General features: G+C 40.0%; 1 protein-coding gene across 1 annotated transcript; it reads right to left on the reverse strand.

Annotated features, from left to right (window-relative positions):
* Positions 1-15,033: 15,033 nt before the first annotated feature.
* LOC127651156 (GTPase IMAP family member 8-like) lies at positions 15,034-21,374 on the reverse strand. The gene is made up of 3 exons (XM_052136861.1): positions 21,330-21,374; positions 20,130-20,863; positions 15,034-16,016 (listed from the first exon to the last, which is right to left on the reverse strand). The coding sequence occupies exons 2-3, from the start codon at positions 20,833-20,835 to the stop codon at positions 15,118-15,120; spliced, it is 1,605 nt and encodes a 534-aa protein (XP_051992821.1). The 5' UTR covers positions 20,836-20,863; positions 21,330-21,374; the 3' UTR covers positions 15,034-15,117.
* Positions 21,375-27,615: the final 6,241 nt, after the last annotated feature.

Here is a 27,615-nt window from a genome sequence, read left to right on the forward strand (position 1 = left end):
GATGGACCCTTGTGGATTAATCCCCTGTGTGTATTTTTTATGTACAGTCCCCCTATGGGTGGACCCTCATCTCCCTTGGGCAGTCTCCGCTGCCCCCGGTTACCGTGTTGTAGCAATTTCTTCCTCTGGGGTTCCTATGTTGTTTTATGTAGCACCATGGTCCTGGAGGAACGTTGTCTCGTTTCACTGTGTACTGTACTAACTGTATATGGTTGAACAACAATAAAAACAACTTGACTTGACTTGAGAGTAATTTTTGCACACCTTTTTCATTCACCAAGAAAAATGTTTTTGTAAAAATATATGAAGGTAAATAAGATTTTTATTAAGGTACCATGTATGATTGTTTGTTAAATATAAGTGTAAACGTGCAAATTCAATGAAAATTATTACATTGTACTCTCCCTTGTGTTAGTTTAGTGAAAACTGTGGGAACCATGCCTTCATCGTTTTAAAAGGTTTGTTTTAATAAATTTGAATTATTAATTCTAATTGGCTGTAATGACTGTTTAGATGAAATGATGGTTCCTCTGATTAAAAAAACAAACACTTTCATGCCATTTCAGAGCAAAAATATAATTATCGAGATGTATATTGAATATCACAAATTTGCTGAAAAATATCGAGATCTAATTTCTGAAGCCATATCGCCCAGCCCTAGTGGCAATACATCTAACTTAAAAGCTCATCTAACACGTACATTTCCTTCCAGTTTTCTGAGCTGGGAACAAAAAACGCAGTTGGAGACAGAGAGGACCTTCCGACATTCCAACTCCAATGTCTGAATATTCTTATGAATTAATAATAAGAATAATAAGATCAATAATTTGATCACTTTAGTTATGTTCCTTTTCAAAACACTTGTGAAGAGGTTTAGCCTCCTTTGCCCCCTCTGACAGACAAACAGTGGTTTCTTTCCCTCGCTTAAACACTGACAATGTTCTTTTATTATTCCTCCTAGTCCAGCTGCTGTTGCTGCTCCTGTAGCTGCTCCTGTTGCTGCTCCTGCTGCTGTGACTACTCCCACTGATGTTGCTGCTGCTCCGCTGCTGCTGCTCCTCCCGCTGCTGCTGCTGCTCCGCTGCTGCTGCTCCCACGCTGCTGCTGCTGCCCCGCTATTACTGCTCCTGCTGCTCCTCCTGTTGCAATTGCTCCTACTGTTGCTAATGCTATTCCTGTTATTTTTGCACCTTCTTTAACTTTATTAATCATCTGTACTTTTTATACATCTCATTAGTATAATGTGTTCCATTGTTTATCTCCACCATTTGTTCAATCATCTCCAGCAGCTTTTTAACCTGAGCTCGATTATTTCTTTCCTTATTGCTGAAGGAGTGATATCTGCACTTCTCTACAAATTCCTGCATATCTGGACTGTCTCTGATATATTCATCTAAAGGCACATCCTCCAGATGATCAGCATGAGTGAAAAGAACGATGGTGTATTTCAAAGATTCTTCTCCAAAGTTCTCTTGAATCCATTTCACTGTCTTTATCTCCTCCTCTGTGAATCTCACATCCAGTCTTATCACCAGTAGAAATGCATGAGGACCAGGAGCAGACAGCTTTACACACTTCTCTATTTCAGACTTTATTTTCTCTAACTTCTTTTTTGTATCAAAGAGCCCTGGAGTGTCAGTCACTGAGATGGTCCTTCCACACACCACTTTTTCATGTTTCTCGCAGGTTTCAGTCACTGAATTTGGTGATTTCGTATTATTAAAATGTTCTTCACCCAGGATGGTGTTTCCTGTTGAGCTCTTTCCTGATCCAGTTTTACCCAACAGAACAATTCTCATTTCAGAAGACCCTGATGAGTGAAAAATTTTTAAACAAAGCATTATAACAGGATAAAAACAGTTGCAACCACAAGAATCATATTTTAATCAGCAAGAATTTTCTGACAAGTGATGCGTGCATGTTATGGTGCAACAGGGCTGGAAGAAACAAATGTATTGCTGTCTTATAGTCTCTACATTGCTTTTAAGGAAATGGGCACTGGTCTGTTGAGTGTTGTGATATTGCATACTTTTTTTACAGTATTAATTTTAACATAATAATTAGGGCTGTTGATTCAAGGCTTAATTCAGTGCGATTCATTTTGTAAAAAATAACACTTTAAAAAAAAAATGCAATTAATAGCAATGCCCCCAGATCGTAATAAGGAAGATTCCTGAGAAATGAAAGCTTGTAGTACCACCTGTTTACTCCAGAGGGCAGTAAGTGAAACTTCAGCTGTATGAGCAACACACAGTTTATACAGTGAAGAAAACAAACATGCGTTACGTTCTTGCATTCAAAACACTTGATGGAGCGCAAATCCAAACTAAGAGATCTCAAGATGTGTTTAAAGATTGAGTATTAAACTATATTTAACTTGACACAGTGACCTAAAAATTTATGTTTATGACTCAACACACCCGAGACGCTGCACAAGCATGTCTGACGCAGGTGTACATTGACGGGTCCTTAAACAAGCCCTCAAATTAAATCTCTGATTGACAAATTCACTTGTGTAATGGATTGCTGTGAACTGTGTGACAATGACTGAATTATGATCAATTATATGGTAGTAAACAATACATTGTATTCTAAAGCCGCTTTTTATGTTGTCTTATCAATGATGAACTCTTCTGCCACAAGAATGTAATGCATTTTAATTATCTGAATATTTTTTTTTATATATATATATACAGTGAGGAAAATAAGTATTTGAACACCCTGCTATTTTGCAAGTTCCCCACTTAGAAATCATGGAGGGGTCTGAAATTGTCATCGTAGGTGCATGTCCACTGTGAGAGACATAATCTAAAAAAAAAATCCAGAAATCACAATGTATGATTTCTTATCTATTTATTTGTATGATACAGCTGCAAATAAGTATTTGAACACCTGAGAAAATCAATGTTAATATTTGGTACAGTAGCCTTTGTTTGCAATTACAGAGGTCAAACGCTTCCTGTAGTTTTTCACCAGGTTTGCACACACTGCAGGAGGGATTTTGGCCCACTCCTCCACACAGATCTTCTCTAGATCAGTCAGGTTTCTGGGCTGTCGCTGAGAAACACGGAGTTTGAGCTCCCTCCAAAGATTCTCTATTGGGTTTAGGTCTGGAGACTGACTAGGCCACGCCAGAACCTTGATATGCTTCTTACAGAGCCACTCCTTGGTTATCCTGGCTGTGTGCTTCGGGTCATTGTCATGTTGGAAGCCCCAGCCTCGACCCATCTTCAGTGCTCTAACTGAGGGAAGGAGGTTGTTCCCCAAAATCTCGCAATACATGGCCCCGGTCATCCTCTCCTTAATACAGTGCAGTTGCCCTGTCCCATGTGCAGAAAAACACCCCCAAAGCATGATGCTACCACCCCCATGCTTCACAGTAGGGATGGTGTTCTTGGGATGGTACTCATCATTCTTCTTCCTCCAAACACGGTTAGTGGAATTATGACCAAAAGTTCTATTTTGGTCTCATCTGACCACATGACTTTCTCCCATGACTCCTCTGGATCATCCAAATGGTCATTGGCAAACTTAAGATCGAGCCTTGACATGTGCTCGGGAACCTTCCGTGCCATGCATGATTTCAAACCATGAGGTCTTAGTGTATTACCAACAGTAACCTTGGAAACGGTGGTCCCAGCTCTTTTCAGGTCATTGACCAGCTCCTCCCTGTAGTTCTGGGCTGATTTCTCATCTTTCTTAGGATCATTGAGACCCCACGAGGTGAGATCTTGCATGGAGCCCCAGTCCGAGGGAGATTGACAGTCATGTTTAGCTTCTTCCATTTTCTAATGATCGCTCCAACAGTGGACCTTTTTTCACAAAGCTGCTTGGCAATTTCCCCGTAGCCCAGGGGTCGGGAACCTTTTTACCAAGAAGAGCTAAACAAACAAAAAAATTTAGAGAAATTTTTCAAAAGAGCCACAGCAAAGTTTACACTTGTGTATTAGAAAGATTTGCCAATTTTTATTTAATAACAACACCGGTGGCAATAACGCTGTTTTTTTCACTCATTGACACCCAAGCTAAGGCTACTTCATACTATCATACTTTCTAGCACTCCTAAGACACCACAAAAATTGAGAAACGGGCATCATAAACAAGTGATTAACAAGAAGTGCTACCTGAGAAAAGTAACTACCTGAACTGATGTCGTTGATTTGCATCTCCTCTATCTGGCGTGCCATCACCAGTGCACGATCATGAACAGTTCTTGCAGAGAAAGGCATGTCTTCGATTTTTGGATAATTTTATCCTTGTTTGGAAGTCGTTAAACAGTTATTTTGCAACACTGAGCATGCAACCCTTAATGTAGTCTCCATCTGTAAATGGTTTCCCACTCCGCACAATCTCCAGAGCACCAGCAAAGCTCGCAGAATTCAGATTCCCGCCTTTATTATTAGTCCATGATAGCAGCTGCTGCTGTCCGGTTTCCATTCTCCGCTGAAGCTCGGCGCAAGCTTTTCTCCTGCATTCTCCATCGGGATGTTTTTGCGGCGAATGCTGCATGGTGCGTCTCAAAATGTCTCTTAATATTTGACTTTTTGAGCTGACGCTAATACGTTCATTGCAAGTGAGACACACTGCGGACCCCAACTTCTCCACAAATACAAATTGATCCGTCCATTCAGGCCGAAATGAACGGTAATCGTCGTCTTTTTTTCTTTTCGCCATTTTCCTCTCGTTGATGATGATTTTTAATTCAGCCAGCTAGGTAGTTGTTTAACTTGATCTTGACTTGACGCAGGCCTAACCGTCGGCCAATTAAAATTCAGCACTCTGAGGCTAGCTACAGGCCAAACGCCGCTGTCAATCATATTAAGCTGCGAGTCTCTTACCTAAATATTTTGAACATATTTAATTTAATTTTACACATTCATAATTATACATTAATCAGAAATGCTAATAGTTTCAAAAATAATTTTATCATCATGTTCGAGGGTGTATTTTCAGTCAACATTTGAAAATTGGAGAGCCATATAAAATCTGGAAAAGAGCCATATATGGCTCATGAGCCATAGGTTCCCGACCCCTGCCGTAGCCCTTTCCAGCCTTGTGGAGGTGTACAATTTTGTCTCTAGTGTCTTTGGACAGCTCTTTGGTCTTGGCCATGTTAGTAGTTGGATTCATACTGATTGTATGGGGTGGACAGGTGTCTTTATGCAGCTATCGACCTCAAACAGGTGCATCTAATTTAGGATAATAAATGGAGTGGAGGTGGACATTTTAAAGGCAGACTAACAGGTCTTTGAGGGTCAGAATTCTAGCTGATAGACAGGTGTTCAAATACTTATTTGCAGCTGTATCATACAAATAAATAGATAAAAAATCATACATTGTGATTTCTGGATTTTTTTTTTTAGATTATGTCTCTCACAGTGGACATGCACCTACGATGACAATTTCAGACCCTCCATGATTTCTAAGTGGGGAACTTGCAAAATAGCAGGGTGTTCAAATACTTATTTTCCTCACTGTACATATATATATTCTTTAATATTTAAAGATAACTATGTATAATTATTTCATCATTATATATTGATTTATTGTTTTATGAGGGGCTTTCTCAGCAAATATTTGTATATGCGATTAAATGCGATAATTGGAACACCATGTAATTAATTCGATTTAAATTTTATTTGATTGACAGCCCTAATAATAATACAAATCTTTCACAATAACAAAGTTCTTCTATCACAAAAGACATATTATAAAATGTAATACACAGTATTTCATAATTGATGCAAGCCCACAAATGCATATTACATACAGTACACTATGTAACGGAAGTTCTCATCTTGTGAAATTTCACATTTTAATGTGCAAGTCTAATCTAGAACTGAGCAATGAATATTGTACTCTCTGGTCTGCACAGAAACTCAGCATTGAAATAGGAGCTATCAGCCATTTAGATCAAGTATTCAAACAAAGAACATACATAGAAAAAGTATAAATGACATTGAAACAAAAAACTTAACTTCTCTTAAAACCTGAATCATTGAATATTTGATCACTTGATTTCACAGCAAAGACGGTATGAAGAAAATCTAATTGTTAAAATTTTAAACTCATAGCATCTTTGCAAAGATTGAGATTACTTAAAGAAGCCAGTTTTGATTGTTGCTAGTTTTTACACCTTACTGGACACTTATAAATGTTATTAAGAGCCACTCACCTTTCTTACTCATTTTCGTTCGTCTCACTTGTAAATGTCACTATTATTTAAATTCGTCAATAGAGATACTTGATTAAATAATTCTCTGAAACCTGGAAAGCAAAAAATTTATCAAACAGTCAATTAATTCTTATTTTAAGCAGGGGGTTCCTTTAAATAAACCAGAAAAGGCAAAAACACAAACTTGTCAAATGTTCTCCAAGGATGCCCACAACAACTCTAATCTGAAGTGAAACCTCTTCATGCCATATATATATATATACGTAGCTCTCTGTTCAATGTGCACGTCATACATGTATATTAGCTGTATCTACACCATTCAAAACATTGTTGGTTACTGCTGCTCACAGAAAAACACTTTCATACTGCCTGTGACATGCATCGACCAATCAGCATGATCTCATTAACTTTCAATGAGAGACATTTATTATGAGCCAATTTAGTTGTTCACTCTATACATTTAACACACTAAGTTCTTAGTTCTCTTGGAAAGGAGGAAGCAGGAGATGTCGAAATCCAACTCAAAAAGGTATTTTATTTTTACAACGTTTCAGTCAAATATAAAGGTTTGCTTTTCAGCTTCAATAAATTTGACGCTAATCCAATCTAATTGGTCGGGCCCGCCCATTTTTATTCAACACTGGATTTGACAAAGTGATATTGGCAGATCCCCTTAACACCAATGTCCTGCGTGAAAATGGCCTTCTCTACACCGTTTGGCTTACACCAATTTGTGACACATCCATTCGGTTTGTTTGGAGCCCCAGCTACATTTCAGCACCTTATGGACAGAGTCCTCAGACTGCACACTGCATACACAGTGTGCAGTCTAATGATTGGCAATGGCATATGCATCTGAGGGCAGTTCTGAGGTCACTGCAACTCATGGCAAACCCAAAGAAGTGCACAATTGGACAGGTGAAGGTACGGTATCTGGGGTTCCACTTGGGTCATGGGCAGGTGCGTCCCCAAATTATTAAGACCACAGCGATTGCGACCTGTCCAAGACGAAGATGAGACATTTCCTTGGGCTGGCTGGCTACTATAGAAGGTTTTTGCCTAATTATTCAGACGTCACCAGCCTGCAGACTGATCTCACTAAAAAGGGAGCCCCAGACCCAGTACAGTGGTCAGAGCCATTCCAACAAGCTTTTATGCAGGTGAAAGCTGTGTTTTTTGTTAGGCCATTGTTACATGCTCAGAATTTGCTCTCACTTTTGTTTTACAGACCGACGCGTCAGACAGGGAACTGGAAGCTTTTGGTGAGAGAAGCGAGGTACTACACCATGGAGAAGGAATGTCTGGCCATGACGTGGGCAGTCCTCAACCTTTGGGACTACCTCCTGGGATGGGCTTTCACCATATGTTCGGACCACGCCCCGCACCAATGGTTCTATCGTATGAAGGATACCAACACATGGATTACCTGTTGGTATCTGGCCCTCCAGATGTTTAAGTTTGAGGGGGCACAGATGGCTGTTGTGGACTTCCTATCTAGAAATGGGAGGGGGGGTCAGTACTGGGCAAGCCGGATGGCTCCCTGGCCTGAGTCAGCGGTGGGGTGTGGTAGTGTGGGTGTGGTTGTGCACCAGTTTGTGTGTGGAGAACAAGATCAGGAGATGAGAATGGTAAGGATCGTCACCTGTCAATGATTGCCTCTAACACCTGTTTGTCATTGCAGTGAGAGTTGGAGATGGATTTAAAGGCAAGCCAGATGACAATGAGGAGACATAGAGAGACGGACGGAGCAGAGTTTATTTGTGTGATCATTTTTATTGAAGCTGAAAAGAAAACACGAACCAATGTCCCAACTTCCATCACCGGGCATTGATCCTGAAAATGCCCGGGCTACCCGCAGCTCCAGTAAACATAGGGTCTCCAGTCTTCATGCCTGCAGAACCTTATTCGCCACTCTGGGAGTGAGAGCGGAGAGGGACAGGGGAAACTGGTGGATTGTCCAGCCCCTTATGCCAGGGCGCCGGTCTGGGAGGGTGATTTCCCATTTTACGGGGAGGGGGAACAGGACAGGAGGGGGAGGGGGGAACCACAACCACCTCCGGCAGGCATTCCAGAGCTGCTAGTAAAAGGCAAACAGACCAATGGTCAGCGAACAAAAGTGTTGGTGCTGTTGCTCGGTGGTCCGGATGACCTGTTGCAGGATGGCTCTTCTTCAGTCAGCATACACCAGGAGGTTCTCAGCAGGTAACTGCTGCGTTGCGAGTTGGACTTCCCCAGACAGGAGCTGTGTGCATCTCTCTCCTCACTGGCATCTGGCTTGCCTTTAAATCTATCTCCAACTCTCACTGCAATGACAAACAGCTGTTAGATACAATAATTGACAGGTGATGATCATTAACATATTGAGGCTGTCATGTATGATTCCCAGAAGATGGAGTAAAATATGAGGGAGAGCTCCATAGCACAGAGCTAGAGCACCCTCGCCAGAATTCCACCTTGTTCTCATCTCCTTATCTTGTTCTCCATTCACAAACTGGTGTTCGCCCCCCGCTACCACACTGTACTAATATTACTACCAGTACACCATAACTTTTTTTATTTATATACATATCATGGTATCATTCTATCACTGCGTTAAAGCAAAGTTAAAGTTTAAGATGCCATTTATTTGATAAATGTAAAACAGAAAGTAATATCTCTCTCTCTTTGGCGTAGGCCCCGTCCGGCTGTCCGAGGGAGTTGTACCCGGAACCATCATGTCCTGCTGGAGATAGGAGGCAGGGGCGAGGAGCCTACCCCCATGTGGGATGGGGATCAACTGGTGGTGGTGGGGTGGTGGAGTTTGCCGGTTAGCACACTGAAACACCAATGTGATAGATTGTGAGCAGACTTATAAAGCAATGGCTTACATGCGATTGGCTAGGAATTACCCAGCTAATGATGTGATGTACAGCTGCTAGTCTTCCCGCTAGAACTACGCTGTGCTTCCATTGATATATAAGTATTTAAGTAATTCAATGGGTCTCGTTTGCTAATATGATAGCATGAATGTAAAGGGATTAAAAGGGAACTGGAGGAGGCTGAGAACTGGCTTGACAATATAAATAAAGTTTATTGATAAACTTAAACAATAACACTCAAATATGAACACATACAGGGCAGCTGCCTGTAGTTCTCTCTCTCTCTCGAGTTGCCATGTCTAAATTACTTGTATTATATCGTGTTTTATAGTGTGACTTTTTTTTACCTTTTGCTTCGGCAGAAGCTTTTTCTACACATTTACAACCGTACAGATGCAGTGGTGTTGAAAGCCCCTATATGGAGATGGTTTGGGCAGGTTTTATGAAAATAACTAATTTTGAGCATGCGCTCCTTCATTTAGAATAATCCAGATTTATTATCATAAGAACGAGGATAAGAACAAATTAATGTGCGTACAAACCTGTTGTGAATCAGGAGGAACATTTTTGTGAAAATTTTTCCTATGCGTTTAAGTACGAAAAATCCACGCAATTATTAATGAAGGAGGCCCAATTTTCAATAGACTACTATCATGGAATTAGAAAGAGAAAAAAAATGTACTGCCAAGTAATATACTTCTCTAATCTACTACATCCAGTTGTGAAACTGTGTGGCTCTGAGGTCCCAAAGACAGCAGACGTTTTTTTCCCTCATGTGACCATTATAAGAAGTTGCTTAGAAAAATGCTTACACCTTCTGTTTCATGCTATCCTTTTAGTTCCTCTAAACATAAAAGTGCTCTTTTTACATCTGATAACAAAAACAGAAGTGGAATATAAAGAAGATTAGTCAGAGAAGAATGAGGAGGGTAGTGAAAACCTTTGGTCAGTGTGCCTATTAGTTCCTCTTGATACAATGGCCTGTATGTGTGAATAAATGAAATTGTTGGATCTAAGCTGATCTTCTAACACAGTCTACTGTTTCTTTTAGATATGCAAAATAGAACTTATTGTCAGTTTTGACTGACTATACATTTTGAGGTATTCCTACAACATGGAGTTTATGTTTCTAAATTAAACTTGGTTTGATGGCACCTGCAATGCAACAGTCCTCGATGAATCAGCCCCTCCAAACATTCATTTAATGTGTATCTGTTGAGCTGTTAGGAGAGGTGGATGATTAGCTGTTATATTTAAAGATGCCTAATGTCACTTGGTGATAACTTGACCTTTGAATATCTATTTATAATTATTTACAGGCCTCCATAATACTGCCCAGGCTTTGGTGATGATTTTACAGAACTGCTATCAGCAACTTCCTCTGTTGTTGGGGATTCCAACATTCATATAGATAATCCTGAACACAACACTGCAAAATAACTCACAACCGTTTTAAACACTTTTGAATTGACACAGCATGTAGATGGACCCACACACAATCATGGACACACTCTTGATCTGCTCTTTAGTAAGGGTCTGAACATTTCATCCACTGTTATTAAAGACGTCGCACTATCAGACCATTTCTATATATTCTTTGATGTATTGATTTCTCCTGCCATTGCAGTTTAATTAGTCTCTGTTAATAAGAGGCACAGACAGTAAATGAGAATAATAGCATGACATTTATGAAGGCTATATCTATGTCACCAGGTATATAACAGACGGTGTTGATGTTCTCCTCGATGACTTTACCTCAAAAGTTAAAAATGCTATTGATGGCATTGCTCCTGTAAACATCAGGATGATTACTGGCAAGCATAAAGCATGTTGAGAAACACATCAGCAGCACAAAACATGAATAGAAAATGCTGGAAAGCAGAACGAATGTGGTGGAAAACAATACTTCGCCATCAGACCCGCAGTCATTTTCATTGTACCTTTTCACTTCGGGCCCCAGTGTTGCTACATACTCTGCATTGCCTGTAGTTACACCACTGATATTGAATCAGTTAATAATTGGTAGTTGCATATGATGGCCATGTTTGATTTATGGTTTACACAGTGTGGGCATTGCCACTTCTGGTTTCACTGGGCATTTTATTTGATGTGTTTACAGAATGTACCAAATAACACCACAACCAGTACCAATGTAAATTGCATTATCCAAATTGCTGTTGTCGGCCACGGCCATGCTGTACACCACATGTAAAACAGCAATGTACCCCTTCTGTCCATTGAGATGCAAGTCAATACATTCATGCACTTTATACTACTTGATGTGAAAATGTGTGCACCATCATGCAAGATCTTCCTCTTGCGTATGGGCTCTTTTACTGGTGTGTATGAATTAGCAAATCCAGCTGGATAAGTAATGTACTGAACAGACTGATCATAAACTCTTTTCATTTTACTCCGGGTCCAGCAGGCAAAAGTGCTGAAAGTACTGCATGAGGATAGTTCTGATCCCGATGTGCTACAAGAGCTGCGCTCGGTGACCGCCCTCGCACTCCGAGCGACTAAGGTCCACACTTGTGGTCCAGGAGCGCCACCTGTGGCTGAACTTGGTCGAGATGAGGGAAGCGGACAAGGCACGGTTCCTGAATGCACCCATCTCCCAGGTCGGCCTCTCACCATCGAGGACTTCGCCCAGCAGTTTTCGGCAGTGAGAATTGCTCTTAAATCAAAATGAATTGTTTTCCAGCCAATATTAGGCGAAATTGATTTTGTGTAACTTAAGGCCATTCTGGATCGGCTCAAGCCTTTATTGTTGCTGGTGACTTCAACCACACCAATTCTAGAACTGTACTGCAAAATGTATTATCTCCTACGAGAGTAAACTTACCCTGGAACATGCTTACACCAAGGTTACAGAGGCCTACAAAATCCTCCCTCTCCCCTATCTGATCATTTGTCCCGGTTTGTACTCCCCAAATAAACCCCCATCATAAAACATGAGAAACCCACAGTGAGGACTGTTAGTGGCTTGAGGGAGCCGGATCTACACAACAGCACCAGTTTCAGAACACACTGGATTGTATACCTCACGAACAACAATGGTTACACTAACTCCATTTTGGACCACATCAATGGATGTGTCAGTACAGTCACAACCCATAAGACAATCAAAATATACCCTAATCAGAAATCATGAATGAGTAGGGAAGTACGCCTCATATGTGACACTGCGTTCAGGTCTGGAGACTCTATGGCCTACAAGTGTCCCAGGGCAAGCCCGAGGAAGGGTATAAAGGAGGTTGTGGATAACTTTAATGATTCTTATCCCTGTCACACATGGCAAGGTATTCAGGTTCTCACTAACTACACACCTAGTAGCATTACCCTCCCTCCCTCCCTGATGATCTCAACACTTTCTATGGACGCTTCAAATGTGGAAAACGTTCCTAAAGGAAGCAAACAACCATCACTCTGACACCCACTTGGCCATTTTTAGTGAGGCTGTGAGTGAACATGGGTTTCCACAGAGATAGCAGTATTAAAATTAAAATTAAAATATGAAATGTAAATGTTTTAACACAATACTGTTGTTATCTCGGCTTAACCTGCCCATCCATAAATGTTGATTGTGTGTAACTGTGCTGCATCGAAATGGTTGATGCCTTTGTTTGTAGAGTGAGAGCGAGAAAGTGTCACCACCCAAAATGAGCTGAATTTAGCAGCTCCAATAAAGGAGGTATGCAACCTTTTGTTTCCAAGAGTCATTCAGAGTCATTCTTTGGTTTTCTTGACATCTTTATAGGTCGCAGATTTTTGGTTGTGCTAAATTGTGGCTCAACTCTTCCAGATCTGGGATTATTTTCCATCCATCCATCCATCGTCAACCGCTTATCCTGTGTACAGGGTCGCGGGGGGCTGGAGCCTATCTCTGGGATTATTTTTTGCATTATAATTATTTATTTTGTTATCCACTTAAAAAGGGTTTGTTATGTTGAATGTTATTTTTTAGAATAAGCCTGTTTTGATATTATGCAGCTTTATATGCATGGTGAGAGATGGAATGTTTTCAAAGACGTTAATTGGCTGAGTTGCTTCCCAATAATAGGTGTAAGTATTTGCTAACTTGAACTATTTTGAACTAATCCAACAGAAATTATTAGTTAAAACAAGCAATGTTCTAATCCAACTAATAGAGTGGTAGTGGCGTAGTGGTCTAAAGCACATAACTGGTAATCTGGTAATCAGAAGGTTGCTGGTTTGAGCCCCACAGCCACCACCATTGTGTCCTTGAGTAAGACACTTAACTCCAGGTTGCTCCGGGGGGATTGTCCCTGTAATAAGTGCACTGTAAGTCGCTTTGGATAAAAGCGTCTGCCAAATGCATAAATGTAAATGTAAACTAATAACCACATCATAGATGGTTAAGTTAACTCTTTGTCAATAGCACATATTTGAAGCTTGATTAAACAATTTTTGAGGGAGACCATTATGTAATTAAGTTGAAGAAATGTGTTTACTCAAAAGTCATTTATTAGGGTTCACAGGCATTTTCTTGGAGTGCTTGGAAATAAAGTGAATATGATATACCTTATAACTGACTTTATAAATATCTGTTTAATAAATATGAAAATAGATGTTTTGACACATGTGAAAATAATTTTAAACAGGCTTTGGGTAACATTTTATTTTGATGCTCCCAAGTAGATATTTAACTGACTATAAGTGACTTATGGACTGACTTGCTATAGCTAGCAAACTGTGTTTCAACAAACATTTAATAGACTTTCAGTAACCTGTTGTAACGAATGAGGCTGCTATCCCTTCAGCCGACCGCCAGAGGGAGCCCTCTCCCAAACACTGAACCGTTTCTTCTGTGGGGACTTCCTGTTTGTACCATATACATAGCCATGCCTTGCCATTGTTACTTTGTGAATTATTGCCAGTTTCACTGCTTACCAAGTGTTATTTAATACGTATGCCTTATCTTGTTCAGTTATTTGGTCAGCAGATATTTGCTTACGAATTACATACCTTGTTTGTTCACACATAGAATTCACACATTACCCAGAAACCTCTGAAAAAGCTTATAAACAGTAATAAAAAATTCTTCTCATTATTATTATTTTGTATGATTTTTTATTAGGTAACCAAATATTGAATAACAGGATTTCAGAAAATAGAGAATTATGAGAAAAGAAAACATAAGCGTACATGAGCGTATGTTATTAAAAAGAATCATTAAAAGTGTGTGTTCTTCATTAAAATTCCTTTGATATATTGTGACACAAGTTATTGAGATCATATTTAGAATACTTGATTACAGTTAATGTTCATAATTCATATTTGTAGTGATTATGTGGTTGAATGATCATAAAGAGTAAGAAATCAAGAGATTTAAGTAATGGCCGGTTCTGCACGTGAAGGCAGACGGAGATGATCTGCTAGCAGGAGAATTTCTGAATGTGTGTGCTGAACACAGGTGTACATTGACGGGCTCTTAAACAAGCCCTCATAATAAATCTCTGATTGACAAATTCACTTGTGAAATTGTATTCTAAAGCTTCTTTTTGTATCGTCTTATCAATGATTAACTCTTCTGCAACAAGAATGTAATGCATTTTAATTATCAGAATATTTTTATAAATATATATATATATATATATATATATATATATATATATATATATATATATATATATATATATATATACTATATATATATATATATATATATAAAGATAACTATGTATAATTATTTCATCATTATATATTGAATAATTGTTATATGAGGGGCTTTCTCAGCAAATATTTGAATATGCGATTAAATGCGATTAATTAATTGGGACACCATGTAATTAATTCGATTAAAGATTTTAAATGATTGACAGCCATAATATATACACTCTATAAACCCTTTTTTTATTAAGTAACCAAAAAATATAATGATTAGATATCAGAAAAAGAGAATTGAATGATTACCTTCACCTAGAGCAATTATAATAATTAATATTTTTAGTGTTTACATAATTTAATTATAGTTGCATTATTACTGTTAATAATTATTGTTATTGTACCTTATCCAGTATGCCTTTGCTTTAGTGTCTCCCATGCAAAAATTGCAACTGTTTATGCATTGTTTGCTGAATTCTTCCTCTCCTTCTTAGCTTTCACTTTGTTTGAAATAAGTTTGGCACCCGATCCCACTCCAACAGCAGCACCTCCTAATATTAAAACCGCAGGTAATGCCAATCCACCTGTTGCAGCAACTAGTGCTACACCTCCGGCAGCTGCTCCTGCTACACCAACTCCTGTTCCTGCTCCTAAGGCCACATTTTTTACCCTTTGGACTAGCCTTTTTTTCTCAGCTTTTCGAATCATTTTTTCCTCTTCCTGCTTCTTTTTCTCTTCTTCTTGCCAGATTTTTATCTGAGTCTCCTTGTACATGTCATTTGTGTAATGTCTGCCTCCATTCTCCTTCACCATTCTGTTGATCTTCTCTATCAGTTCAGTCACCTGTGCTGGATTTTCATCTGTGTTATTAAAAACATGATATCCGCCTTTACACTGATGCACAAGCTCTTTCAGCTGATCGTTTTTATTCAAATGCTCCTCAATTGATGTTTTTAACTGATCACCTCGAGTGAACAGAACTATAGTGTAATTCATAGCCTCTTGTGAAAAGTTCTTCTGAATCCATTTCACTGTGTTCTTCTCTTCTTCTGTGAATCTCACATCTAGTCTGGTCACCAGCAGGAACGCATGAGGACCAGGAACAGACATTTCTACACACTTCTGTATTTCATCCTTCAGTTCTTCATTACTGATCGATGTATCAAACAGTCCTGGAGTGTCTGTTATTGAGATGGTTCTGCCCTCTACTGTCTGTTGATGTTTTTGGCATTCTTTAGTCACAGATTCAGAAGATAAATCTTCTACAAACAGCTTTTCTCCCAGGATGGTGTTTCCTGTTGCACTCTTTCCAACTCCAGTCTTCCCCACCATCACAATCCTGAGATCTAACATGACTGGAGATAATGAAAAAATTAACTCACATATACCATCGGTGCTAAATGAACGCATTTTCAAATTTTCTTGTCAATTTAAAAATGTTTAGATATTTTTTGCTGGAAAATAACACACAAATACTAATTAAGAAAAGTAAATTGCAGTGCAGTTAATGAATTTATAGCACATAAGACTTTGTGTTCCAAACCTATAAGCTAAACCAGAAGACAGCTGTCAAGTTCCCAAAAGGTACAGTAAAAAAAAAAAATCATTACAAAAAATAGGCCATATGACTTTTGCTTGATATGAAGTCTTCTGAAGTGATATACAGTAATAGCTTGTAATAGAGTTAATACAATTTTGGTCTGTTGCTCACACAAAGCTATCGTTGATTTGGAATATAGCGCACATGTTTTAAGGACTCTTAAGGCACTTTTTCACGGCACGTTACGGTTCAACTCGACTCTACTCGCTTTACATTTCTGAGCTTGCATTTCACTGCTGTTTAGTGCTGCCTCAACGTGGGTGGGATTATAGGCTGATCGTCATAGTTGTGCCACCTCTACTGCCGTGACATCACCTTAAACTTGACACAAAACAATAAACAATAACGTGACCGCTAGCTGTTAGCTACTAGCTCATTGTGCTGCATAAAGCAGTTGTTGCATGGTGATTTTACACACGTGTAACAGTTAAATTGATTGTTTTAGATGCAAGCTTTCCAGAAGCTTGTCAACTAAATAAAGTGAAGATTTCAAGCAGAGTATAGAGTTAACGTAACAAAACATACCATCGTCCGTCGTGGACTCCAGCCATGGACATGGTGCGGTGGTAGATCCTGCCTGACAAGGGAGGATTTGCTACAGACACGGCGACCGGGGGTCAGCGAGGACTGCCCAAGGGAGACCATACCGTGGAAAAAACATCACAGGGAGTTGCCTGAGATGGGAACTATGCCTGTGGAGCCCAAGCCTAGACCTCTGGAACCTCCATGTCTGGCCCCTGGACTTAAGCGTTCTACCACCTGCATTCGTAGACATGATCAACAGAGCCAGAGCTCCCTCGTCAAGGCAGCTTTATGCCCTCAAGTGGTGTCTGTTTGCAAATTGGTGTTCTTCCAGATCTAAAGACTAGCAGAGATGCGCAGGTCGGTCAGTGCTTTCATTCTTGCAGGAGAGGCTGGAGGCTGTCGCCCTCCACCTTGAAGGTGTATGTCGCAGCTATCACAGCCCACCACAACACAGTAGACGGCACGTCCCTGGGTAAGCACGACTTGATTATCAGGTTCCTTAGAGGCGCCTGGAGGTTGAACCCTCCCCGGCCAAGCCTGTTCCCCTCCTGGAATCTCTCAGTGGTCCTCTCAGTCCTTCAGAGACCCCCCCTTCGAGCCGCTAGATTCATTCGAGCTCAAAGCCCTCTCCTTGAAGACGGCCCCCCTGATCACGCTCGCTTCCATCAAGAGGGTTGGGAACCTGCAAGCGTTCTCTGTCAGCGACACTTGCCTGGAGTTCAGTCCGGCAGATGCTCACTTCATCCTAAGACCGCGACCGGGCTACGGGCCCAAGGTTCCTACGACCCCTTTCAGGGAACAGGTCATGAACCTGCAAGTGCTGCCCCGGGAGGAGGTAGTCCCAGCCTCTTCGTTGTGTCCGGTATGTGCTTTGCATATCTATGTGGACCGCACGCAGGGCTTTAGATGATCTGAGAAGCTCTTTGTCTGATTTGGCGGATGGCGTGTCTAAACAGAGTTTAGCTCATTGGGTCGTTGATGCTATTTCCCTAGCTTATCAGACCCAGGCCATGCCCACCCCCTTGCGGGTTCAAGCACACTCTTTGAGAAGAGTGGCATCCTCGTGGGTACTGACCCATGGCACCTCCTTAGCAGACATCTGCAGAGCAGCGGGCTGGGCAACACCCAACACCTTTGCTAGGTTCTACAACCTCAGGGTTGAGACGGTCTAGTCCCGTGTTTTTTCAGGCCCGAACCGTTAGAACTCGGTATACTGGAACAGCCGACCAGGTGTTTTCCGCTTGCACCTTGCGCCCTTCACCAAGTTGATCCAGTCGCCTTCTCTCCCAGGTTAGCCAGTAAGCTCTCGCTTCCTGGATGCTCTTTCTCCATAGCCCTCTGGCCGCAGATTCAGCTGGAGGAATTCGCGCCAGACCCACCACGCAGTCGAGTTCTCCGTGTTGGGCTTGGGCTCCACAGGCATAGTTCCCACCTCAGGCAACTTCGCTGTGATGTTTTTTCCATGGTACGGTCCCCTGCTGGCTGGACCCGCGTCTCCCTTGGGCAGTCCTCGCTGCCCTCCTGTCGCCCGTGTCTGTAGCAACTCCTCCCTTGTCAGGCAGGATCTACCACCGCACCATGTCCACGGGTGGCTTCACAACCCCCATGTGTATTAGCCACAAGTTACCTCCCCAGTCTGGGCAGGTTGTGGTCTCTGCAGAGCCTTTTCCCCCTGAAAGGATAGGAACAGAAAAGGACACCTTCCCCAACACATCTATAGTGTTAAGATAGCCACAGCCGCTTTTTAACTCTATGACGAGATACATAAAGAGAGCACACAACAGCTTGCTTGCACCTGGCTCAGCCGTCACATAACACAGGTTAGTGCATGGCGTTTTGAAGTGAGACCCCTTGTGTCACTACAATCGACACAATGTCGAGTGAGTGACAGAAGGGTAATGTCATGGTTACTGTTGTAACCTCCGTTCCCCGATGGAAGGAATGAGACGTTGTGTTCCCCTTGCCACGTCACTATCCCTACCACTGTAATGCGGTGTATCCTTATTCTCAGCTCATCAGTGCAAAAACCTTTCTGACAGACACTCGCCCGCTCCCATTTATACCCGTATGTCCAGAGGCAGGACATGCAAATTCTGTCTGCCAACTTGACATTGGCCTTTTCTCAAATTCAGAGGTACGCGAGGCTCTCAGAAAAGACCCCTTGTGTCACTACAATCGACACAACGTCTCGTTCCTTCCATCGGGAATGGAGCTTACAACAGTTAACCATGACGTTTTTGATTCTGGCTGATAGAATACACGTTTCAGAGGAAGATGAGTGCTCGACGGAAAGAAAACGCTGGATTTCCTTAAATGACATCTGTCTAAACGAGATATGCGCATATTTGCAGATAGTGTATATTAGAAGTTTTATTGATATTTGCCTTTTATATTAGCCTTTTATCTTAAGAAAAGTTACAGGGAACTGTTGAGGAGAGACTGATAGAATACATGATTCAGAGGTCACGCTCCACAGGACGCTGGATCTGCTGAAGATGTGTGAGGTTGGTTTATTGGATATGCATATTTGCAGACAGTGTATTATAATAATTTGATTTATATTTGACTTTTTGTCTTTAAACAAGACAGTTAAAAGTTACAGGGAACCGTTAAGGAGAGAGAGGGAGAATGAAAGAGGCAAACACTTTAACATTATGAGCTCAAACGCATCTGCAGCGGCTCTGATATGCGGACCGTTTCAATAAGACTGTGTTGCACATTGGTCTATAATTGTAGTTGCACGATGGCATGTAACAACAAGGAACAGTGACTGGACGTTTACATGTCTCAGACACTTCGCTTCCAAGCAGGTGATTTTCGGTGACCTCAAAAAAAAAAAAAACATTCGTCCAAACAGGAAAATTTATCGGCCGATGTGATCATTAAGAAAAGTCAGAATATCGGCCGATTTATCGGTCTCTACGATATATTGGTCGACCACTTCTCGTAACACATGAGGGGAGCAGGTGCGGCCACCGAACCCATGTGCAGCGTATGAATTGCATGCACAAGTAGGAATTATAGACATTATTTTGATTTTGTTGAGTGAAGACAAACGTGCTTTTGAAAGTGACTTAAAAGTATTTAGTAATGTGATTCATTTTATGATGAAGTAATCAGTAAAGTCAGTAATCTGATTGTAATTTTAGAGAAGTAATTCATAAATTGTTGTCAATTACTTTTTTGAACATCTTACCCAACACTGCTGGCCACTATTTTGCATTCAATAGGGGAATAAAATGGTTTTGGAGTAAATAGTTACAGAATTGTAATTTTGGGGTGAAATATTCCATTAAAATCTGTTTTTGTTTTTTGTTTGTTTATTTTTCCCCTACATTCTCACCTGTTTGGTCCAATTGCTGTCTTGATGCCATCTCCTCATGTTCCCATTGTACTGTTTCCAATGATTTCTGTTTTTCAATCACTTTCCAGGAGTGTTCTTGTACTTTTTGTCCTGTTTCTTTCCTGATCTTCATTTGAGCCTTTTGAAACATCTCAATGGTGTAATGCTGGTCATTGTTCTGTTTGATGAGTTTCTCAATCTTCTCTAGAAGGGCTGTAATCTGAGATGGATTAATTTCACTTTCACTGTTTAACTCGTGAAATTTACCTCTGCATTGGCTGACGAGTTCCTGACATTTTTTACTGAGTGTAAAAACCATCCATTCTCTATTTGTCATTTGTTCTCTACCAACAAACAGAACCAGGGTGAACTTAAAAGTTTGTGCTCCAAAGTTCTCCTGGATCCATTTCACTGTATTTGTCTCGTCCTCTGTGAAATTGCCCAGTCTGATCACCAGCAGGAACACATGAGGACCAGGATGAGATAGAGAAAGACTCTTCATCATTTCATCATGCAGCTCTTCTTCAGTCAGGTCAGAGTTAAGAAATCCCGGAGTGTCAATAACTGATATGGATCTGTCGTGTACTCTTCCATTCTGTATCTCACTCTCTGTAGTACTTGCTTCTTCAAATGCATTCCTGCCCAGTATCACATTGCCTATGCCGCTTTTTCCAACTCCACTCTTTCCTAGCAATAAAATCCTCATCTTGGATGAATGAAGTGGGTGTGAAATTCTGCAGAAAGATGCATTCAAAAGTAGATTCACTAAAATGTGTCCTTTCCCAAGAAAGATAACTATTTAAACATGTAATGCATTGTTAACATTTTAGATATTTCAATTTAGAGCTGTTTAATTGCATTTGCGTTTTGAGTTGCCTGTATTGATGAAAAATTAATGGAATGGTTTATGGAAAAACATCATATTTCTCAAATTATTATTAAGATTTCTTTCAAAGTGTAAAAGCTGCATATACATGAATGTGCTTTTGAAGAAAATGCTAATCCTTCACATATTTAACAAAATCTAAATTTTCTGAAATGTTTGGATATTTTTTCTAACTAAACTGAATGTAATTTTAAATAAGGGAAATTAAAAAAGAATTCATAAAATGACTATAAACATAATATTCATACACATAAAAGTAACAGTTATAAATGCTATGTGATACAGATTGTATACACTTATTGAGAATCGCTCACCTAGATGTTGTGGATTGATCTACAGTTCAACAGTTTGTGCATCAGTATCTTCTTAATGTCTGAATGATACCCAACTAATGATATAAATACTGTCATTACATAATATTGGGACATCCCACTGACAGTTTCAAAAAATTTCAAGTATTTTACATTCGTTTATTGTTGAAGAACGTCTTTCTTTCTTTCTTTTTTAAATATTTGCATGTCTGTACATGTCAGCCACATCATTATTGCATTAATGCTTTATTATTTTATTTTATACATCAATCAGTTTTCTAACAATGTACTATTTTATCCATTTGCCATTTTTAATTTCTGTATTATTTGTGAAGGTTTAAACTTTGTTTCCAAGCAATACATATATCATTAAACATCAAGCAAATACTGTATGTTGTTTTAAAAAGTTCCAAAAATTCACCATCCCCTCATTCATGTACCGATTGCTTGCAAAAATCAAATTAATGAATCATGACTACTCTCTCAAGCATCCACTTACGTGCAGCTTAGCATTTTAACAGGTTGGTCTTGATTTACAGGTAATAGAGAGATAAATGCTTTAACGCTTCATCAAAGTCTTTTGTCAGAGCTGACAAGAAGGATGACTACGATGAAAGGGATGAAGATATGATGCGAAAAGATGAAGATGATGTTACAGAGAACTGTTTTGGATCAATTCTTTGATGTGTTGTACTGGGCACAATTGGAGAATCACTGTGTGGTTTTATATTGTTGCACATGATGTTTTTAAAAACACTTAGTGAAGCTAAGCACATTTAGAAAATTACAAAACTTGACATCGGTTGAACCAGTTGAACAAGTGTCAAGATAGAAATGCATTATTTACTGTGTTTACTATTCTTTATAGAGTGTCATAAAATAAATGAATATACTAACCCATTTGTGGTATATTACCACATACAGTAAATGCAATACACAATCAGGCTTATTTTTATGTACACTGTAAAAAGTGGTAACGTGCTGTAAAAGACCTCTGTTTGGTCGGGAAAGGAGAACGCTGGGACCCGGCTGAGCAGTCAACATAAAGTTTAAATGAACCTCAACATAACATAAAAGACAAAAATAATGGCATCTCTCTCTCTCTCACTGACATCTCTGGCTCCCCTTTACATCTCTCTCCTGCTGATTAGGTGACTCAGAACTGGCCATGCACCCTCACGGCACACTCCTCCACCACCCGATTCAGGCCGGGGCACCATCTGGACAGGCTTACCACCGTCATTTCTGGAGGAAAGTCGCTGCCCTTCCGGCCATTCCACCACCCGATGGTCCTCCCCGTCCCCTGGGAACCTGGGGAGATACGAGGGGGGAGAGAGAGAGACTGGCTCGCTAGTCCCAAACACGCAATCCACTGGTCCCTAGCCGCTCCACCCCTGGCAGCAGCTCCTCCGCCCCTGGTGGTCAGCAGCTGTTTCTCTGCGACACAGCAGACAGCAGCAGTTTCTCCATCCCTGGCGGCTGACAATGGCTCCTCCACATACTGGCAGATGGCAGAGGTTCCCTGTCCCCTGGCGGACGGCAGCAGCGAGTGCTATCCTCATTCCTGCATTTGTAAAAGACCTCTGGAAAGAAGGAAGCTGGGACCCAGCTGAGTAGTCAACATAAAGTTTAAATGATACAAATGAACTTCAACACACACTCTCCCACTGATTAGGTGAGTCAGCACCAGCCATGCACCCTCACGGCCCGGCCATGCCCCCTCCTCATCACACATGCAAAGTAGCTATTTCTACTTGATCTGACTTTGTCTTAAAATGATATTCACTGGTGCCTCTAATGTAGTCAGATAGTCAGGCTAATTGTGTCATTTTAAATTATAGTTATTACTTGAATAAAGCCAATTAATTTAGGTTACCCGACAAACCTTTTTTATATTGTTTAGTGTTTTAAAAGACTTTATGCTCTAATTGTCTCCCCATTGTTGTTTCAACTTTTGTTCTATAACTTGTTGACAAGGAAGTATGGGAGAATTTGTTGCAGCCAAAAATGTGCTGCATTTAGCAGGACTCTTTTGTTCCCAAGAGTCATTGTTTAAACAGTGAAACAACTCTGGCTACATCTATGAATTCAGGGGCTAATACAACTGCATGCAGACAGATGTGTTCATTCATTTCTGATTTGATATTTATTTTATTATTTATTTCATTGCATCACAAATATCATGGACTCTTCTGGACTCCAAAAAAAATCCCAAAGGCTCGAGTCCGAGTCAAATCCGAGTAAAAATGCATTCGAGTTCGTGACAAGTCCAAGTGCATTAAAACTGGACTCGTGACTCGGACTCGAGTCCAAACTCGTGTACCCCAACACTAATATAAAGTTTAATGAATGATAGATCTTTAACCAGTCTTAATTGTCTTTCAGTGTCTTTACTAACTTGAACTAATGCAACAGCACTTTGCAAGTAAAAGCAGCATTATTTTAATCGCAAACACATCTAACACGGTTCAATTCGCCCTTTGTGAATGCCACAATATTTGAGCTTGATGCAACAAGTTTTGAGGGATACCATTATGTAATTAAGTTGAGGAAATGTGCTTACTCAAATGTTTGGAGTAACTTTTAGGGTTCGCAGAGCTTTTCTGGGAGTGCTTAGAAAGAAAGTAAATATAACATACATTTATGCCCAGTGATGTCATCGTAAGATCTATTAAAGTACATTTCTATAATAAATGTGAAAATAAATGTTTTGGCACCAGCGAACATTCGAAAATATTTATGAACAGGCGTTGCCTTGCCCTGCATGCCCAAATATACAGGTCCATCATGTCTGCCTACATGCCAGCATTAATGTACTGTATGACTTTAATTGTCTGTAGACGTGTGAGAGAGATGAATGTTTAAATGCAAATTAAGAGTGAGACACGTAGAATTGCTGGCACATGAAACATTACACCGAAGAAGGCAGACAGCCAAAACGTTTGTACTATTTTTATCTCCTGTGTGAACTTTGAGAAGTGTTTTTGAGCGCAGAGCTTTTTGCAGCTAATTAGCTGGGAGAGCGCAGTGAGTGCTTTGATCACATGAAACATTAAAAGTGTTTTCAAAAAACTTTTCAGTAATATTTTAAAAGGCAGTTGACATCCACTTAATGTAACAAAACTTGACTTAATGTAATATGCTGTATTTGTAAAATAAAGTAATAAATTGCAAAACTTCTAAATGTTACTAATGCTACTGTATTTCTTCTGAATTCTTACAATAATTAGTTATGATGATATGATTGAAATTGTAAAAAGTAACAATGCACAGACAAATTATTGTATTAGTTTTTCCAGATTATGTTTTTTGTGTTAATTGCAAAATATTTTATTTTAAACTTCAATATAACATATTGAAGCTCCCATGTCAGTCAACATACATGCATGAACAAGCATTGCAGTAACAAAAAAACTATATATATATATATATATATATATATATATATATATATATATATATATATATATATATATATATATATATATATATATATACAGTATCTCACAAAAGTGAATGCTGGAGTGGTGGTGGCATAGTGGGCTAAAGCACATAACTGGTAATCAGAAGGTCGTTGGTTCGATCCCCACAGCCACCATCATTGTGTCCTTGAGTAAGACACTTAACTCCAGGTTGTTCCGGGGGGATTGTCCCTGTAATAAGAGTAAGTCGCTTTGGATAAAATCGTCTGCCAAATGCATAAATGTAAATGTAATACACCCCTCACATTTTTGTTAATATTTGATTATAGCTTTTCATGTGACAACACTGAAGAAATGATACTTTGCTACAGTGTAAAGTAGTGAGTGTACAGCTTGTATAACAGTGTAAATTTGCTGTCCCCTCAAAATATCTCAACACACAGCCATTAATGTCTAAACCGCTGGCAACAAAAGTGAGTACACCCCTAAGTGAATATGTCCAAATTTATTTATTTTAATTTATTTAGTTATTTTGAGGGGACAGCAAATTTACACTGTTATACAAGCTGTACACTCACTACTTTACTTTGTAGCAAAGTGTCATTTCTTCAGTGTTGTCACATGAAAAGATATAATCAAATATTTACAAAAATGTGAGGGGTGTACTCACTTTTGTGAGATACTGTTTATATAGATATATACCAACAGAACAGAAAGCTTTATGAATATGAATGTGTTCTACAGTAGTTTTGCACACCATTTATCCTTTTTTTCCATTGTGTGATGCTGTTCTGAAGATTGACAAGTTATACATGTAAATGAGATGTTATCTAACCAGTTAAGCTAATAATGATGTTCCTTTATGTTTGTTTGTCATGTTTTCACCCTTTACCTTTAGCCAAAATTCAAAACAAACTGGGCAGAAAAAAAACGTCTCGAGAACCAGTGATTGACATCTGCTATTAGAACTGCCTTAATTCTACATGGCATTGATTCAACAAGGTGCTGAAAGCATTCTTTAGAAATGTTGTCCCATATTGATAGGATAGCATCTTGCAGTTAATGGAGATTTGTGGGATGCACATCCAGGGCACGAAGCTCCCATTCCACCACATCCCAAAGATGCTCTATTGGGTTGAGATCTGGTGACTGTGGGGGCCATTTTAGTACAGTGAACTCATTGTCATGTTCAAGAAACCAATTTGAAATGATTCGAGCTTTGTGACATGGTGCATTATCCTGCTGGAAGTAGCCATCAGGGGATGGGTACATGGTGGCCATAAAGGGATGGACATGGTCAGAAACAATGCTCAGGTAGGACGTGGCATTTAAACGATGCCCAATTGGCACTAAGGGGCCTAAAATGTGCCAAGAAAACATCCCCCACACCATTACACCACCACCACCAGCCTGTATAGTGGTAACAAGGCATGATGGATCCATGTTCTCATTCTGTTTATGCCAAATTCTGACTCTACCATCTGAATGTCTCAACAGAAATCGAGACTCATCAGACCAGGCAACATTTTTCCAGTCTTCAACTGTCCAATTTTGGTGAGCTCTTGCAAATTGTAGCCTCTTTTTCCTATTTGTAGTGGAGATGAGTGGTACCCGGTGGGGTCTTCTGCTGTTGTAGCAAATCCGCCTCAAGGTTGTGCGTGTTGTGGCTTCACAAATGCTTTGCTGCATACCTCGGTTGTAACGAGTGTTTATTTCAGGCAAAGTTGCTCTTCTATCAGCTTGAATCAGTCGGCCCATTCTCCTCTGACCTCTAGCATCAACAAGGCATTTTCAGCCCACAGGACTGCCGCGATACTGGATGTTTTTCCCTTTTCACACCATTCTTTGTAAACCCTAGAAATGGTTGTGCGTGAAAATCCCAGTAACTGAGCAGATTGTGAAATACTCAGACTGGCCCGCCTGGCACCAACAACCATGCCACGCTCAAAATTGCTTAAATCACCTTTCTTTCCCATTCTGACATTCAGTTTGGAGTTCAGGAGATTGTCTTGACCAGGACCACACCCCTAAATGCATTGAAGCAACTGCCATGTGATTGGTTGATTAGATAATTGCATTAATGAGAAATTGAACAGGTGTTCCTAATAATCCTTTAGGTGAGTGTAGTCAATGCCTCACTTCTTTCAGGCATGTTTCTGAAGTCTCTGAAAACTGCAGTTGTCTTTTCTAAAAAATAAAAAAAAAGAGCAATCTGGATAAATTCTTAAACTCAAACTTGGACAATTTCCAGACTGGTTTCTGACCGCATCGCAGCACAGAGACAGTGCTCATAAAGATTCATACTGATATTCGGCTAAATGCTGATTCAATCAAAATGTCAGAGCTGGTATCACTTGATCTCACTAGTGCCTTTGACAATGTTGAACACAACATACTTCTGGACAGACTGGAAACTGGGATGGGCTCTCAGGGACGGTCCTCAGCTGGTTCAGGTCATATCTAGAAGGGAGGGCTACTATGTGAACATAGGCAACTATGAAACTGAGTGGACATCCATGAAATGTGGAGTCCCACAAGGCTCAATTCTTGCACTGCACCTGTTCAACCTGTATATGCTCCCACTAGGCCAAATAAAAAAAAATGAAAAAAGAAACAAATTGCATACCATATCTATTCAGACGACTCCCAGATCTATCTAAACCTATCACCAAATGACAACAGCCCCATAAACTCCCAGTGCCAGTGCATTGAGGAAATTTACAGTCAAATGTGCCAAAACTTCCTTTAGATAAACAACGATAAGAGAGAGGTCATTTTATTTTGCAACAAAAGCTGAAATTCCCAAGGCGACCAAGTACCTTGATTCCAGGAGACTGAAGAGAAAACAAATCCATATTCAACTCATT

This window comes from Xyrauchen texanus, chromosome 11 (genome assembly GCF_025860055.1).
Source record: "Xyrauchen texanus isolate HMW12.3.18 chromosome 11, RBS_HiC_50CHRs, whole genome shotgun sequence".
Taxonomy (NCBI): Eukaryota; Metazoa; Chordata; class Actinopteri; order Cypriniformes; family Catostomidae; genus Xyrauchen; species Xyrauchen texanus.

Excerpts from the sequence above, each read along its gene's own strand:
- LOC127651156 (XM_052136861.1), bottom strand. The coding sequence starts at position 20,835 with ATGAGGATTTTATTGCTAGGAAAGAGTGGAGTTGGAAAAAGCGGCATA. Across the intron at positions 16,017-20,129 it reads ACAGCAATTGGACCAAACAG|TCATGTTAGATCTCAGGATT; the intron begins GTGAGAATGTAG and ends CATTATCTCCAG.